This window comes from Aspergillus fischeri, genomic scaffold, assembly GCF_000149645.3.
Source record: "Aspergillus fischeri NRRL 181 1099437636249 genomic scaffold, whole genome shotgun sequence".
NCBI classification, from domain to species: Eukaryota; Fungi; Ascomycota; class Eurotiomycetes; order Eurotiales; family Aspergillaceae; genus Aspergillus; species Aspergillus fischeri.
This window is the reverse complement of record NW_001509770.1, coordinates 1,178,871-1,193,778: the sequence shown is the minus strand read 5'-3', so window position 1 is coordinate 1,193,778 and position 14,908 is coordinate 1,178,871. Positions and strand designations below refer to the sequence as shown.

At 49.5% G+C, this 14,908-nt stretch overlaps 5 protein-coding genes and 5 non-coding genes across 10 annotated transcripts; 5 read left to right on the top strand and 5 right to left on the bottom strand.

Moving 5' to 3' along the window:
- Positions 1 to 250: 250 nt before the first annotated feature.
- Positions 251 to 930, bottom strand: NFIA_011430 (blue light-inducible protein Bli-3; the record flags this gene model as incomplete). The annotated part of the gene is made up of 2 exons (XM_001264351.1): positions 251 to 673; positions 733 to 930. The coding sequence occupies 2 exons, from the start codon at positions 928 to 930 to the stop codon at positions 251 to 253; spliced, it is 621 nt and encodes a 206-aa protein (XP_001264352.1).
- Positions 931 to 2,364: 1,434 nt separating this feature from the next.
- On the bottom strand, positions 2,365 to 2,841 carry NFIA_011420 (F-box protein; the record flags this gene model as incomplete). Its single annotated transcript, XM_001264350.1, has 1 exon — positions 2,365 to 2,841. One exon carries the CDS (start codon positions 2,839 to 2,841, stop codon positions 2,365 to 2,367), a length of 477 nt encoding a protein of 158 aa, XP_001264351.1.
- A 682-nt stretch (positions 2,842 to 3,523) lies between these two features.
- Positions 3,524 to 4,180, top strand: NFIA_011410 (U4/U6-U5 snRNP complex subunit SNU23; the record flags this gene model as incomplete). Its single annotated transcript, XM_001264349.1, has 1 exon — positions 3,524 to 4,180. One exon carries the CDS (start codon positions 3,524 to 3,526, stop codon positions 4,178 to 4,180), a length of 657 nt encoding a protein of 218 aa, XP_001264350.1.
- Positions 4,181 to 4,459: 279 nt separating this feature from the next.
- Positions 4,460 to 7,282, bottom strand: NFIA_011400 (baculoviral IAP repeat-containing protein; the record flags this gene model as incomplete). The annotated part of the gene is made up of 4 exons (XM_001264348.1): positions 4,460 to 6,548; positions 6,598 to 6,707; positions 6,790 to 7,086; positions 7,145 to 7,282. 4 exons carry the CDS (start codon positions 7,280 to 7,282, stop codon positions 4,460 to 4,462), a joined length of 2,634 nt encoding a protein of 877 aa, XP_001264349.1.
- Positions 7,283 to 7,691: 409 nt separating this feature from the next.
- Positions 7,692 to 7,777, top strand: NFIA_011390. The gene has a single exon. It is a non-coding gene; the product is annotated as a tRNA-Tyr (tRNA).
- Positions 7,778 to 8,210: 433 nt separating this feature from the next.
- NFIA_011380 lies at positions 8,211 to 8,297 on the top strand. Its single transcript has one exon. It is a non-coding gene; the product is annotated as a tRNA-Tyr (tRNA).
- Positions 8,298 to 8,804: 507 nt separating this feature from the next.
- NFIA_011370 lies at positions 8,805 to 8,889 on the bottom strand. The gene has a single exon. It is a non-coding gene; the product is annotated as a tRNA-Tyr (tRNA).
- A 327-nt stretch (positions 8,890 to 9,216) lies between these two features.
- On the top strand, positions 9,217 to 9,301 carry NFIA_011360. The gene has a single exon. It is a non-coding gene; the product is annotated as a tRNA-Tyr (tRNA).
- Positions 9,302 to 9,780: 479 nt separating this feature from the next.
- Positions 9,781 to 9,867, top strand: NFIA_011350. The gene has a single exon. It is a non-coding gene; the product is annotated as a tRNA-Tyr (tRNA).
- Positions 9,868 to 12,958: 3,091 nt separating this feature from the next.
- On the bottom strand, positions 12,959 to 14,636 carry NFIA_011340 (putative integral membrane protein Pth11-like; the record flags this gene model as incomplete). The annotated part of the gene is made up of 2 exons (XM_001264347.1): positions 12,959 to 14,204; positions 14,275 to 14,636. 2 exons carry the CDS (start codon positions 14,634 to 14,636, stop codon positions 12,959 to 12,961), a joined length of 1,608 nt encoding a protein of 535 aa, XP_001264348.1.
- Between the last annotated feature and the right edge of the window lie 272 nt (positions 14,637 to 14,908).

Here is a 14,908-nt window from a genome sequence, read left to right as displayed (position 1 = left end):
GTGAAATCTTCTGCCATATCGTTTCCAGTTATGCATGCGTTGATGAGATTTCACAATGTTGTTTTTCACACTACATAATCAATTATTCTGAGAAACATTACCAGAATGCTCGCAGCCCAAACAGCTCAAGGGGTTCGTAAAATCGTGAACGTGAAACCTTTTCCAGCACACAATCATTGGTGCGTCCGGCGCCCTTGAACAAGTCAGCATACGTTGCAAAGTACTTGAGGGGGTCATTCCGGTGACTCCCTCAGATGGACTTACACTCAGCCAGTTCCTCCTCAGTCAGTTCCCTGAGACTGCTGATAGCAGGAACATCACCCTTGGAGACGCTCTTGACCGTTTCCACGGCTCTGCCAATCATCCCCTTGCGCGTAATGGAATACGTCGCCAGCTTGGCCTCGAGCTTGATCACTCCGATTCGCGGATCTCCCGGGCCACCGTCATGCACACCGTCGCCCAGATCACCCAGCCACGCCTTCAACGCAGGCGAGTAGTACCTCTTCACGGTCTCCTGGTCAGCGACCAGTGCCGCGGTGCCGGAGATCGAAGCCCAGGAGCCGCTCACGGGGTCCAGGAAGGACATGTTGACTTCTGACGGGTGGACCGTGAGATCCATCGTCTTGCTTGAGAAGAGATTCGTGTGGAAGATGAGGTCGATACCGCCGTGCTCCTGGATTCGCCATTGCGTCAGCTCTTTTTCGTCATTTGGTGGAAGAATCAATACGGTACCTTCCCTGCTAGGGCCATGCACCGCGAAGTCAAGAGGTCCGAGTTGGACAGCTTCGTCGTCAACATGCCGAATTTGGTCTCGCTGATGAAGTTGACCATGTCCTCGACTTTTTGCTGGAGAGGGGGGTCCTCGAGGCTCTTGGCCTTGTAGGGGTCGACGGGCTTGTTGCCGGTGCTTGTGTTGATCGTGGAAGACATTGTGTATTGTACAGATAGACAGGATAAAAAATCAATATGAGTAGTCACTAGAAACGTATATGGAGAGATAACGAAGGTGGGCAGTATATATATGCCAGCAACAGGTATTATCGGCTGTTCCGACTCCAGCTGGACTGACGTATTAGCTATGTCCAGCCAATCAAACACGGTCTCTGACAGGGGACAGCATATATTAGGAACAAAGGTGCCTGTCTCTGGAGTACTGTAGGTGTGACGATGATGTTGTTGTGTCCCAGGTCGATCACCAAGATCTGGCGTAGCAGTGACGTCAAGCAGCATCAACCCAGGTTCTTGAGTTAATCGATATTTCCACAGGCAATTACCTTTTGAGTGTACTGGGCGTAGTGTTGTAATTCTTTGTAGCAAAACCAATGATCGTTCAGTGGCATTGTTCTTGATGATCAGAGAAATGGCAGCAAAGCCAAGTATTCAAGGAAGGGAAGAAGTATTTAAGATGCTGGGATGCGGAACAAAGACTTTCACAATATGATATTTGTATGATTAAATTAGATATTACCTGAATGACTATTTGTACATCTCATTCCTCGCCTTCAGATGGCAAGACGATAGCCAGAGGCATGAATGTCATTGTGAGAATTACAGAATACTTCAAGCGATAGATCATCACTGCTAACCACCCAACGCTAGAATGTTATCCGAGACGATTCTCGGTTATTGGGAGGCACAAGTACGTTACACATCTCGATCAAAGCCCAAGTCGAGAAGGAAACGATGTGGGCTCGATGAAGCTCACGCTTCGTTGCGATGCTGATGACAAAGATGCAGAAGAAGATTGGCCTCGCCTACAGCATATCCAAAGGGACACCGAATATACGGGAAAGGAGGCGATTTGGCGCTTGTTTCCAGTAGCACGTAACTCGGTGCCATGATTCATGCTCCCGCCAATCGCTTGAGGCTTTTTCCGTTGAACTATAGCATGCGAGCGCCTGGTGTTCTTCGGTTACTGCTCGCAAGATAGAGGCATTCACGACTTCTCTGGACACTGTCGAATGCCGCTCATCGCTCGAAAGCCAACCTGGGTTGAGTGATCGACCGCTCGTGAAGAAGTGCTCCCTCATCATAGCCAGTTCCCACTGTTCATGTGGATTTGAAGTTTGACGAAGCGCTATGGCAGTGAAATGGATATCGTTGCCGGCTGTCTAGTCGTACAACTTTGACGATGAGTTGTACAGTCACAGCTGTCTTTACTATAAAGTGATGCTGCGCATCTCGTCCTATCAACGACAAAACCACCTGTGGAAGTGAGCAGACGTTTCGCATGGAAGCACCCGGGCGGCGAGTTTACCTCACAAGATTCCATAACAAGCTGACGCAGAGGAAGATCAAACCATCGATCAGCACTAGAAGGGACTCAGCGTCAGCGCTCACAGGAGCTCGACCGAACTCATGGCCTCACGAAGGGCACGGGACTGCCGACAGACCTTCCTTGCCCGCATGTTTCAAAAATTTCACCCGGCCCTGCCTCTTCAGCCAGATCGGAACGAGGTCCTTCTGACAGGTCCTCCCTTCGATGACGAGACATCCTCCTCTTCTTCGAGGACACTCTAAATGTCGTCGTCGGCGTTCCATGATTCCCCTAATTCTTGAATTGCAAAACGACTCGTCTGTCCGAAAGGAGCATTTCTCCATTGGACACTCGAGCTTGCGCTCAAAACGCTCGACCAGCCAGTCTACTTTGAGATGGACGCCGGTATAGACAAGATAGTAGAAATGACGACAGGTGTGCTTGAGCGCCAAAGCGTCGGGATAGGAAAGATAGGAGGAGATTTGTAAATGCAGCTCTGTTGGTAGAGCCATAAGAGAGTGTTCAAAGGAAACATATTCTCCTTCCAAAGGAGCGTCCATGACTGAATGCTTAACTGGTTGCATATTGCTTGGATGGGTTCGTTGAGAGTCAAAGTAGAGAGAACGCCAGAGCCAACTTCAACGATACAAGTCCAACACAAACAATTATATGTTACTGGAGCAAAGGTGTTGCCTGAAACTCAATACAAAAGAAAGGTGGCTGTCCAGACACGAACAGAAAGGAATGGACGGACAATACGAAGCGATCCGACTATTTAAAGCAACTTGAGGCACCAACATTACCCCATAAAAGGAATCCGATGACCTGTTTCACTGGGTTTCCCGTTGGCGTCGAGAATTCGAGATGATAGGTAGGAGTGATCGCGATCGACCAATGTCTCAATGCGCCATTCACCCACACCCTCTGTACAACAACCACAAAGTGAAACTAAGAAAAGTAAATATACAGCTCGAGCAAATGCTAATAAACAATATTAATAACAGACTGGAGGAAGAATGGACGCGACGGGCTTCCCCCTCGTTCTTTGGCGGTGATATGATTCATCCGCATCAGCCACCGCCTCACCGCCCGCCACTTCCGGACATCTATTGCCCTCATCACTGCGGAAAGCTTCATCTCCCATCATCACAGCAATCCTATCGATTCTCCTACTCTGAGAATTATCACCTCCATCTCCGTACGAAGAAATACAGAATACCGCCTGAGCAGACCCAATAGAAGACTTCCCACCAAACCCTCCTCACAATGTCCGGCAAAGGCAACACCGCATACGGAGCCCCCTCATCAGATACCGCCTTCCGCAAAACATGGGACCGAGAAGAATACGCCAAAAAGGCCGCAGATGAAGAGGCGAAGCGCAAAGAAGAGGGCAAGGCGCGCTATGAGGCAAAGCTCCTAGGCAAAAAATGGCACGCACCGGTGGACTACAGCACGCTCGAGGCGACAACCTCGCGCAAACAGCGCCTCGATGTCGCCTCGATGGTGGGCAAGACGACGATTGTTCCAGCGGGGTCGGCAGTGGGTAAAAGGGGTCGCGGTGCTGGATTCTACTGCTCCGACTGTGATCTTACCTTCAAGGATAATCTGCAGCTGGTGGAGCATTTGAACAGCAAGCAACACTTGATTGCGACGGGTCAGAGTGGCGAGGTGGTTCGTGCTGGTTTGGAGGACGTGCGGCAGCGGTTGCGATTTCTGGCTCATCAGAAGCGAGTCAGGGAGGAAGAAGAACGGCGTGCTTGGCAGTTGGATCTTGGCGAAAGATTGAAGGAGAGGGAGGAACAAGAGGCCAAAGAGAGAGAGGAAAAGAGAAGGAAGAGGAACGAAAAGCGTCGGAAGAATGGAGAAAACGGGATCAAGCAGGAGGAAGATTCCTGGGAAGGTCGACTCGGCATTATCGCATAGTACAAGGCGCCAAAAGGGATTGGACATACGAACAACTTCAATTCTTGGAGGGATCAAAATTTTTGCAGATACCCAGGCGTTTGGTTTTACTTTGGGGGTTTCTTTGGGGCTGGATTGTTAGTGCCAAGATAGACAGAATTGCATTTACCGCGCTGTGATATTGCAGATTCGCTTCAGAGATATCGTGTCCAAGAATGCCTTCAACAAAATAAGTGCTTAAACCGAGAGCCATTGTTCCCATCCCATAACACCAACCCTGTTCAATTCAAACGCCATGTCTCAATCAATGCACTCGATCCCTTCCAGTGCGCGCATCGCTCTGGCCCCTTCCTTCTCGAACTGACTGACCAATCTCTCACATTCGCGCTTGAGCTTTTCTTCTCCGTTCCGAGCATGCCAGTAAACCCACTCTTCTACAGTCATCTTCTTCTCGGGACTTGTAAGATCTCCTTTGATACTGTTCAGAGCAGCCCCTACATCCACGTTCTCCTTATCGCTCATTGAGGCGTAGAGAATTTCGTCTATGTCAATAGGTGTCCAGGGGTGTAAGCTCCTGAGTGCGCCAGAGTCCGCATTTCGTTTGGACGGCGAGGGCGTACTGGTTGCCAAGGGAATTCGAACCGTTTTCTCCTTGGACGGTGATGCTAGTTGCGCCCTTGGAGCCGATAGTTGTATGGTTGGAGGTTGGTTCTCAGCATCGGAAGACTGGGGCGATGAAGATGGCGAACTCTTCGAAGTGGAAGGAAGAGGCGACACCGCATCGCTTTCCTGTCGGCTAGAGTGTATTCTAGCTTGTGGCACTTTATGGGAATTCGGCGTTCGAGTTTCCGCAATCGACTTGGCAAATTGCTTCTCTTGGGGGATGTCGCTGAATCTCTCAGCCGTCTTCGGCGGGACTTTGGATGACCGGCGACGGACAGGCGTTTCGTTGACTTCCAGGTGCGGCTCCGGCTCCGGGTCTACCTCCCTATCTTGCTCTATGTCGTCTTCAGGGTCTTGCACTAGCTCTGGTTCCGATTCTGGCTCCAGCTCTTGCTCTTGTACTTGGTCTTGACTGTGAGGAGAAATTGTTTTTTGTTCGGGTTGCAAAGGTGCCTCCGGCTTCAAACTATGCCTTGTATCAGGCCTTTCGGATGCAGGAGTTCCAGACTCTGGAGATGTGGCCCTTGCGTGACTAGTTTTCTTCGCTTTGCTGGTCGAGGACTTCTTGGTCGCCTTCTTCATTTGAGAGCCACTATCTCTCTTTTCGGGTTCGAAGTCTTGCTCTGGATCCCTTGCTGTTACCTCCACCGACACGAAAGACCCTTGGTGCCTGCGATCAGCTTCAGCGTCAACTTCTGGCAAGTCAACTATAGTTGCTGGGCGACTCCTAGGTGACTCAAATGTTTTCTTTTCTGAAAGCCTTTCTTCTTTTGAGGTTTTCTGCTTGGTAGCGGATTTAGCTGGTTTCGGCTGCTCGGCTGGCAACTGAATGTCACTAGTCCGCCTATAAATAAATTCATCGTCGTCGACTCGACGCAACTCTTGCTCTTCGTTTCGCTCGACAATATCATGCTGCACCATGGGTGGCTCTTCTGCTGCCTTCTTTGTTTTCTTTTTGGACTTCGATTTCTTCGAAGACTTGTGTGTTTCCGCCGGAGGCTCTTCAACCATAGGCTCCCCGGCTTCGAGTTCGGCTTCAATTGCTGCATCCATCTCGGAATCTCGCGGTAAGCGAGTTTCCAGAGCTGCCTTTTCTACCAATGAATCCTCTGAAACCTTCCGACTTTTGGAAGATGTCTTCTTCTTGGTGGTCGCACGCCCTTTCTTAGCTTCAGCTTCGAGCAAGGCCTCTTCGTCCGCCTCATGTACATCTGCAATAGCAACGTCACCGCGAGTGCTGTCTTCTCGCTGAGTAGCACTATTGCGCGACTTTGTCGCTCTCTTCTTGGTCGGAGGTTCGGATTGATGAATAACCTCAGCAATAGCTATGTTAGACTCTTCTGGGTCCATTTCCTCGCTAGACCTTTTCTTGCCTCTGGTCCGCTTGGGCTTGGCAGGTTCGGGTTGGGCATATTCCATGGTGTCTAAATCCATCTGGTTATCAGGCTCCAAGGTATCATCCTTCTTAGATTTCGAGGTCTTCGATTTGGATTTCGATGACTTCTTGGGGGCTTTCGTTTTTGTTGGCGGCTGAGGAATATCATCCTCATCCATTTGGTTGTCAAGCGCGGTCATGGGCGCTTCCGATACTGTAGACTGGGTCGAGAGACGAGACGACGCTTTTGAAACGCGCGACTTTTTTGATCGAGAAGATTTTGACTTCTTGCCAGGAGGCTGTGCAAAGACAAAGAACGAACAATCCGCTGATCGTCGGTAGTGCTCCTCACTAGGCAAGTCAGTGAATATCAAGTGGGAAGGAGCGATGAGGCACTGACAAAGGGTCATCTTTGGGTTCCCATCCGTCGAGAGACAGTTTACAGTAAGCACAACTGGCTAAATCATTGCTCTCCTCAGTCGGACAAAAGTACCATCCCCCTTCCACCATCTGTCATGGACACAAATATTAGGTTGCAAGTTCATAAGGCTGATAAACTGCGCTTTGGAATTGAGAACATGTCCAACACTACCTTTTCAGACTGGCAAACCCAGCCCCGCTTGCCATCGTGCGGCCATTGATCGCCAAAAGTGGCTTGTCTTGCCTGCGCTATCCTGTCGCTTGTTGGATCTTCAATTTCAGCGGGATTTGAGCTGTGCTGCTCGATGTCCATCATAATAGCCCATCCGCAATCCTTTGAGTGTTTAAGGTGCTCAGTAATCGGGTTATCCTCCGATTCCCACCCGTCGAGCGCGCGCTGGCATAAGTAGCATGTTGTGTTATCGGGGTTGGTCTCGTAGGGATTGTAGTAGAATCCTGCATGCGCTAGCTTTAGCTATGTGTCAGCCATTGCGTCAACAAAGATACAGATATTAAGAGTGTAATACCTCTGCAGGCGACGGCCTACTATGAGGCCAAGATATCGGCTTGACGGACTTTGCGCTCGATGTCCGTCGTCGTTCGGGATGGAGAACCAGATCAAAGCTGGCGAGACGGGCGGCGAAAGTCTCCATTTCCTTAATCATTATACCAAAAAGGAGATCACATTAAAAAAGAAGGCCCCCCTCAAGTTCAAAATGTACGGCACATGAGGTATTCAAGTCGGTCGATTTGTTGTTTCCGGTCCCAAATGGTGGTTGTCAAGGGAGTGAGCTCTGTTTACAGGCTTGTTTGGGTTAAGGACGCGCTACCCTGTAATGACACGAGCACACGTGATCACACTGTCACTCAGCACAATAATATGTCCTGCTTCTTAAATTGCATACATGAAGATGATCATATCCTGCACGACAATAAATTCTTTGCAGAAAGGCACACTGCATATGTGGATCATTGATGTTGAAGAACAGTTGGGAGCAAGGGAGGGCCTAGAGAAGTTGCTTGGCACATACGCTTCACTCTATGTAGCATTAATTTGCCAAACCACTAACGAAACCCCCGATGGTCTAGTTGGATATGGCGGTCGGCTGTAATGGAAAATTGTAACCGACAGGTCGCCGGCTCGATTCCGGCTCGGGGGACGTTACCTTTTTTCTGCCCTTTTTTTATTCATTACTTTGAGCAAGTTTCATCCAACAAAATCAATCAGAACCCATTATGGTGTCTTTTTTATAACCCGTCGGATATCATGAGTGTAGTTGTCTTTGCAAGCTGCTCGACGATATTTGACACGTAAGAATGTCCAGCCGATTTGCGCTGGATCGCCACAGCCTTGTCACGGAATGTCTTCCTGCTCTGATTTCGCTTGGAGGATACGCGACCATACCAAGTAATAAGCCATTTGTCCCACACGATACATGTAACGATGTCTTGCATGTTTCTATCATAGAGGTATCTACCGAGTACAAGAGCTCAATCTTCTACAGCTGTGTGCTGCTAAACCGAGTTGGGTCTTTCAACTTTTCAAGGCCGGCTTTATGAATCCAAAGTTTGCCGAGGCGGTTGTCTCCTAAACCCCCGATGGTCTAGTTGGATATGGCGGTCGGCTGTAATGGAATAATTGTAACCGACAGGTCGCCGGCTCGATTCCGGCTCGGGGGAGTCAGAGACATTCTTTTTCGTGGTTTGTTTTTTAACTGCTTAAATCCGCTCTTCGATTGACTATTGCTTTTAGTTCTCTGAAAAGATCGTTCCGCTGCAATGGTCGAATTATATGCAGGCTGCATGCCCGTCATTGCATCAATTGGCCCCTTGCGTCCCCACGTGTCAAGAGGCATCAAACCCGTCCAGCAGACTAGCATCGTCTGTCTAGAGCTACTTTATACTTGTAATTGGATCGATCTATCCTTCATAGATTTCCAGGATTGGTGGGCGCAAGTCGGTGCAGCAACTTAGGTATATCGGAATGAGGCTAGGACGTAGTACAGAGCACGATAATAATAGGGCTATGGATCACAAAAGTTACGCAGTTGGCCAACCTCGCGCCAAATGGAAAAAATCGTCACCGCTGGATAGACGACAATGTGGAAGAGCATCTAACTTTGCTTTAATGGTACTGTCCTCAATGTCAAAAGATATATTTGCAAAAGCAAAAAAGATATCTCATGATCCCCCGAGCCGGAATCGAGCCGGCGACCTGTCGGTTACAATTTCCATTACAGCCGACCGCCATATCCAACTAGACCATCGGGGGTTTCCGAGATAGTTACAACGACCTATTTTGAACTGATAAGCGGCGGCAGCCGGACACCATGACGGTTCTCTCTCGGCGCACATATCGCTGAACGACCGCACCAGCTTCCAAGATACGGAGAAGATGGTATAACACTAAAGAAATGACTCGACAGTGGTATGTAAGAAGAAGGGAGGGGACATGCAAGAAGGATGTTATGTGCACAGTCAGAGACGATGGGTCGTACCACTTATTTGTTCTGAAAGTAGTGATGTTGCCGTATTTGTTAAGTTTCCACATGTTCTTTGGGTTATGAACCAAATAAAGAAACTTGGAGCAACCTAGCAACCCCCGATGGTCTAGTTGGATATGGCGGTCGGCTGTAATGGAAATTGTAACCGACAGGTCGCCGGCTCGATTCCGGCTCGGGGGAGTAAGGGTTATCTTTTTTAATGTATTTTCTCTCTCCCAACACTTCCATTTCTCCCTTTTCTCTTTTTTTTCGTCTTTCGTCTCGCTACGCAGTGGCTTCTTCCATCCAGCTGCCAATGTATCAAGACCATCATGACAAGAGAGCAGGCCGATTGACGGAATATCATCAACAATATGCTTGCAAAATCGCCGATTGTTCGAAATGGCATCCTGACATCGACAACAGTCCTGATGTGTAGGGCTCACTCTGCAGAATTCGCCTTATGCCGAAGAACCGCTTGCCCACTCCTGCAAGACTGCTATCATCCTGCTCTTTCCGTCCTTGGCATTGGGAGCGACCAATCAAGCCTGCTCCGAGAAGACTCCTCTGCTACCTGCGCAGCTCAACCTTGACTCGGCTAAGGGCTTCGTTGACAGTCCATCTCACGTCAGATTTAGGTCGCTATCTACAAATAGCGATCCTCATCTACCATCCTTCAACCCCCGATGGTCTAGTTGGATATGGCGGTCGGCTGTAATAGAATAATTGTAACCGACAGGTCGCCGGCTCGATTCCGGCTCGGGGGATTAGGATATCTTTTTGTCTGTTTACTTTTTAGATCTTCGTCTCCACATTCTTGTAGAGACCGAGCTACGGAGTACTCAAGGCTAAGTAAGGTACTTCCTCGTTAAGCACGTAGGTGTAGTAGCCAATGTGGTGGGGTCGCGGCAGAGCTAACTATTTTTTTGATCGGGAAGTCAAGGCTCTTTGGCTGGTGGACGTCGGAACATGCGCAAAGTTGCCACTTTACTCGCCGTATAAGCTACTGGCATTGGTAGATTGGTGTAAGGACGTGTCGTTTCTGGTGCGTTCATCCTACTGACGACTTTGTCACCGTGGTTTCTGAGCCAGACATGGTAATCACCATGAATTCCTCGCTCCTCCAATTGACACTGCCAACTTACTGGCCGGATCAGTCTGTGAAGCTTTGGCTGCATACTTCTGGGGATTCGGTGTTGCTGTGAGATGGAATCGCAGCCTCACTAGGTCCCCGACTCGCACTCCCAGCCGCACTCGTCTGGAAATAGTAAATGCGAAGGCACTGCAGCTGATGAGATAAGCCTTCTGCGTATCGTCTCCACTAAAGATGGTTCTCGTCATTCCTTCAGACAATATTCGCTGCAAGTTCTCTATTTTACTCTTCTCGCAAACCTCTTCTGCCAACTTGCGGTTTGGAAGCATGACATCAAGCAGTAAGCTCGGTGGGTCGGAACTGGTGAGTTTCGGAGATCATTAAAGGCATTGTTAAGGTCCCACGCCCAGCCTCTGACGGCGGAGTCAGGCGAGTTGAGAAAATCTTTGAACGCCTCTGTTCCTCCAATGGCTTCTTTCAAGGCGGCCAAATCTCCCGGGATGAATGGGTCATCTCTGGACGAGGTGCACTGCAAGCGTGACGAACTCGGACACGTGTTCTCGGCAAAATCCCAGACGTGGTAGTGTAAACTGAGCTGAGCCTGTCTATGTGCAGGATCGTTGTGGCTGGAGATCCTCTCATGCAGTTTGAACGCCTGTCCCACGTACAGCCAGAAACGTCCTGGATTGCTTCTTCTGTAAAGAATGTGCATTTAACACCCGAGTCGTTTGGCTGCTCTCCCATATTACCGATTTGGAGCAACCTGGGAAGGTTCTGCTCAGTATTACTCAACAATGTGGGCAGGGTACCAACCTGTCCAATTCAAACGTCCCAGCCTCGCAGAGTAATTTGACTTTCTGATTGAGGTTTATCTCGAGAACAGCCTTTAGGCTCCTTCCGGAATCAGACTTCAAGAACGTACCATAGCGGCCTTCGTATTTGCTCATCACCTTGTCTATAATCGTGTCCAATATTCTCAGTCGGTCAATAGAACTAAAATTGCCGAGAACGATCGAGATGCCCGTGGGTTCCGAGACCACTGTGTCTATATTATTCTGCATGCTCTCGGATTCTGGAGATAGTTGGTTCCCTGGTTCGTCTTTGTCTGCATCGGGTAAATCTCCATCTCTTACGCCCGCCACTTTCTTTACTAGACTGCTACCTTTGGTCTTGGTGCTGTGATTCTTCCTTGAGGTCTATTGTTTCTCGCTGTCTTTCTAACAGGGAGCGGAGGTCCATATCGAATAGTCTGCGGCGTCGTTCAGCTCTTTCTGCACGGGTTTCGACACCTTCCGGTCTGGTTAGGTTCGACGGGCGTCTCGTTTGCCTGTTCAGATGCTAGTAGAAGAGCTTCACAATAAACTGGTAGTCCACGATGTCACTGGATTTCTCTGCGTTAGGATCAATGTCGCAGTGCACATCCCAGAACTCTTTTAACAGCCTGACCGCTATCGAGTATCGGACAGTCTCCTCATTCGCACTTTTATTTTTCTCACAGTCAGGTAGAGATCTGGGGTCGATGTCGATGTCGAACTCATCCGTGAGAAAGGATATGAAGCGGAGCAGAAGAGAATTGTGGTGTCGGAATTCATCTGTATGTTCTCTCTGGAAGTCCTGAAGACCCTTCACTAGCCAGGGGGCTGAGACTCGAAATCAGAGCTGCACTACCCTCACTTTGCAGGTTATGTACCATTATGCAGATGAAATCACGGCCTACGCGTGGGAGCTGACGACGTGCGTTTTCGAGTCTGGTGAGCTGATGTTTCCCTCTGATGTGATGAAAAGATTTTCTCTGTCGACTCGGCTACTACACCTGCGGGCAGTGAATGTTGGTCATCCTGGTAAGCCTCTACAACTGACTCACAGGGCTGATATTGGACAAGTCAACATCTAATCAGGTAGATGTTTTCGGTGGGTTTGCTGCTGGTATGAGCCGTCTAGTAATAGTAAAGCCTGTGTATATTGCATGTCTCGGAATACCCGCTGTGGTGACGCGAGGCAAGCAGCATCGTTTCTGATCTTCTATGCAGATGCTACTTGACAGATCGAGCAGACAAGACACGAAATCTTAGCTCAAACTCGCCGCTTTTGTTATGGCTAGTAGGATGATCGGCCTGATCTAACCATGTTGTACTCAATGGCTAGATACTGGTACTCGATAGGTAAGTCACTTCAGGCCAGTTTATCGGGTGAGTAAGGCAGTAGTGATAGTGAGTGCATCATTGGTACCAGCTAAGGTATCTAATTGGCGTCCATCCTTATTTGGGAAATAATGGTGAAGCTGATCTTGGTGGCCCTTGGGACTCCAACATTATATATCTTCTTGAACCTCACTACGAATAACAGTTTTTGCGTGATGAGTGTCATGATTAGCTCCTGTTTCTTGGTGGGCTACCTCTCTAATAGGTGGCAATATATAGTTAGTTATAAATCTGATATGGCTGACTCAGTCTCCGGAACCGGGAATATCCCGAATATCCTGGTTGCGACAGATTGACAGTCAGTATGTTCAAAGAATACTCCCCTAATTGAGGATAACCTAGAGATACAAAACCCATCCAAGTCCCAACCAATGCAAATGGGAAATGTAACCAGTGCCGGAGCACTGCAGTACACCAACGCCATCGCTAAAGCGCACAAATAAGGAAAAAATTCCTAAATCCATAACCACAGACCCAGCCGAAAGTCCAAAAGACTTAAACAAAAAGAAAGTAGGTCATGATATTATCATACAATAGATTGCGTCTTATTCAGGTGTCAAAGACTCATGTGTCTTTCGAGAGAAGACCGCCGACATCCTGGAGCTCCACATCATCCGACCTCTCCAGAATGGGCGTGTGCGTATCCCGCTGGGGGTGATACGGAGGCACGGGGGGATTTGCAGAGTCGCTAAAGTGGACACTCGAGCCCCGTCGGCGGCCATTTCTTGTGTTCGATGGGGGGAGTAAGCCCCCGACGTCCTGCAGGAAAGCTCTGCTACCATTGCGATATTGTTGCGAGCCAAAGCTCAGCTCGCGATGACGTGTCGATTTTGCAGAAGAGTTCTGAGACCCTGGCGTTGGGGTGTCGTCCAGTAGCCCACCTACATCGAAGATGGAGACTTTGCTAGGGGAGGAGAGGGCGGCATCGTTGGACTTTTTGTGAGGGGTTTTGTTGGTCTCGATGTACTCATGGGGGCTGATTTTCAGCTCCAAGCTACCGGTTGTAGACGTTATGTCGTCATCTGTTCCCATCGAGTGACGCTGGCTGCCAAAGGACCAATTCGCGGTCAGCGTCCCCGTTTGGGCTGTGAGGGGATGGTAGGGTACGGCGATTGGCGCTGGACGAGGAATCTTGTTGTCTGAGGCTTGAAGGTCAGGCGCCAGTCGGATCCCCAGGTCTCCGGCAAGATCCGAGTCGCTGCCCCATTGATGGTAGGTAATGGTGGCACGTCTCGTCGAGCTGTGATCCATACTTTCGCTCACCGAGGCCGAACCAACATCCTTCTTGAACTTCGCCTTCTTAACGCCCTTATCTCTGACGAATGAGCCAATGACGACCGCGTTGGAGACAGCGGTCGCGGCTAGAATCTCTAGCGACGCCAGAAGCGATCGGTATTGCTGTGATCCGTGGTGCCAAATTACCGACGGAACGCGATAGCAGGTGATCCCAACCAAGATCAAAGACAAGGCGAAGAGCACTGAGAGTATTACCTTGCGCTTCATGGGCATATGCGTCATTAAGACGATCGGAATGGGATAGGCAACCAGAAGCAGGTCGGTGATAATGTCGCATGCCCCCATCGTGATCAGATTGGCATAGCCTAAGCGACACTGCGGCCCTGGATCCGGAACAACCTGCCAGTAGTGGTCGAAAGGCTGACATTCAACGAGAGTCGCGATCAGCACTGCGATTAACGTCGAGGCCAGGAAGTAGTAGATTATCTGGAGGAATATTCGGAGTGACCGCTGCCAGATCATCCCTGCAACTCGTTTCAGAAACTCGCACACGGTGAATTTGGCAATCCAAATGCTGTTCGAGAAGTAAATCATCAGCATACCTGCAAGGACAAGAACGGAAATTCGGGGGCAAGGCGTATTACAAAATCGCATAGAATATTCGGGCGGCAAGGACCAGCCTGCTGCCAATTTCTCTCTGTCGTATTTCCTCCTCAGTCAGGCCAGCCGTCTTGGTATTGTTCGTGCCATAGAGCAGTACCACATGCACCAGCGCCATCCGTATCAACAACGGAATCACACTAACCATCATCATCTTGTCCTCAGGGAAGAACCGCTCAGTCCGGACATAGCGACCACAGACACGGGTTACAATGAACGCCAGGGAAAATCCGGTCGCCCACCAGCTCACCAGGAGTGTAGGGTGATCATCAAACCGTGTCCGAATGTCCGGGGGCGTCTGCGAATAGATCCCTCGTGTGTTCAGCATCGATTGGTATAAATCCATGGCCGCTGAGCCACCTCCGAAGAGGGGCCAGGGATCAACAGACGGCAAATGCGTTTCTTATGAGGGTCAATCGATGATAAGGGGTCCTGGAGAATTGCAGTGTGAATCGGATAGCTTCAAATTGATTTACATCGAGGGACCACAGTCAATAAAGCGCACGTGCTCTAACTCCGGGGAAACAGTGTGGGGGAGGCGAACTAAGAGATCGGAGGGGAGAAGACGGAGAATTTCACGCGATGATACTTAAGGGTCGAGTAAGGGTGGGTATTAAT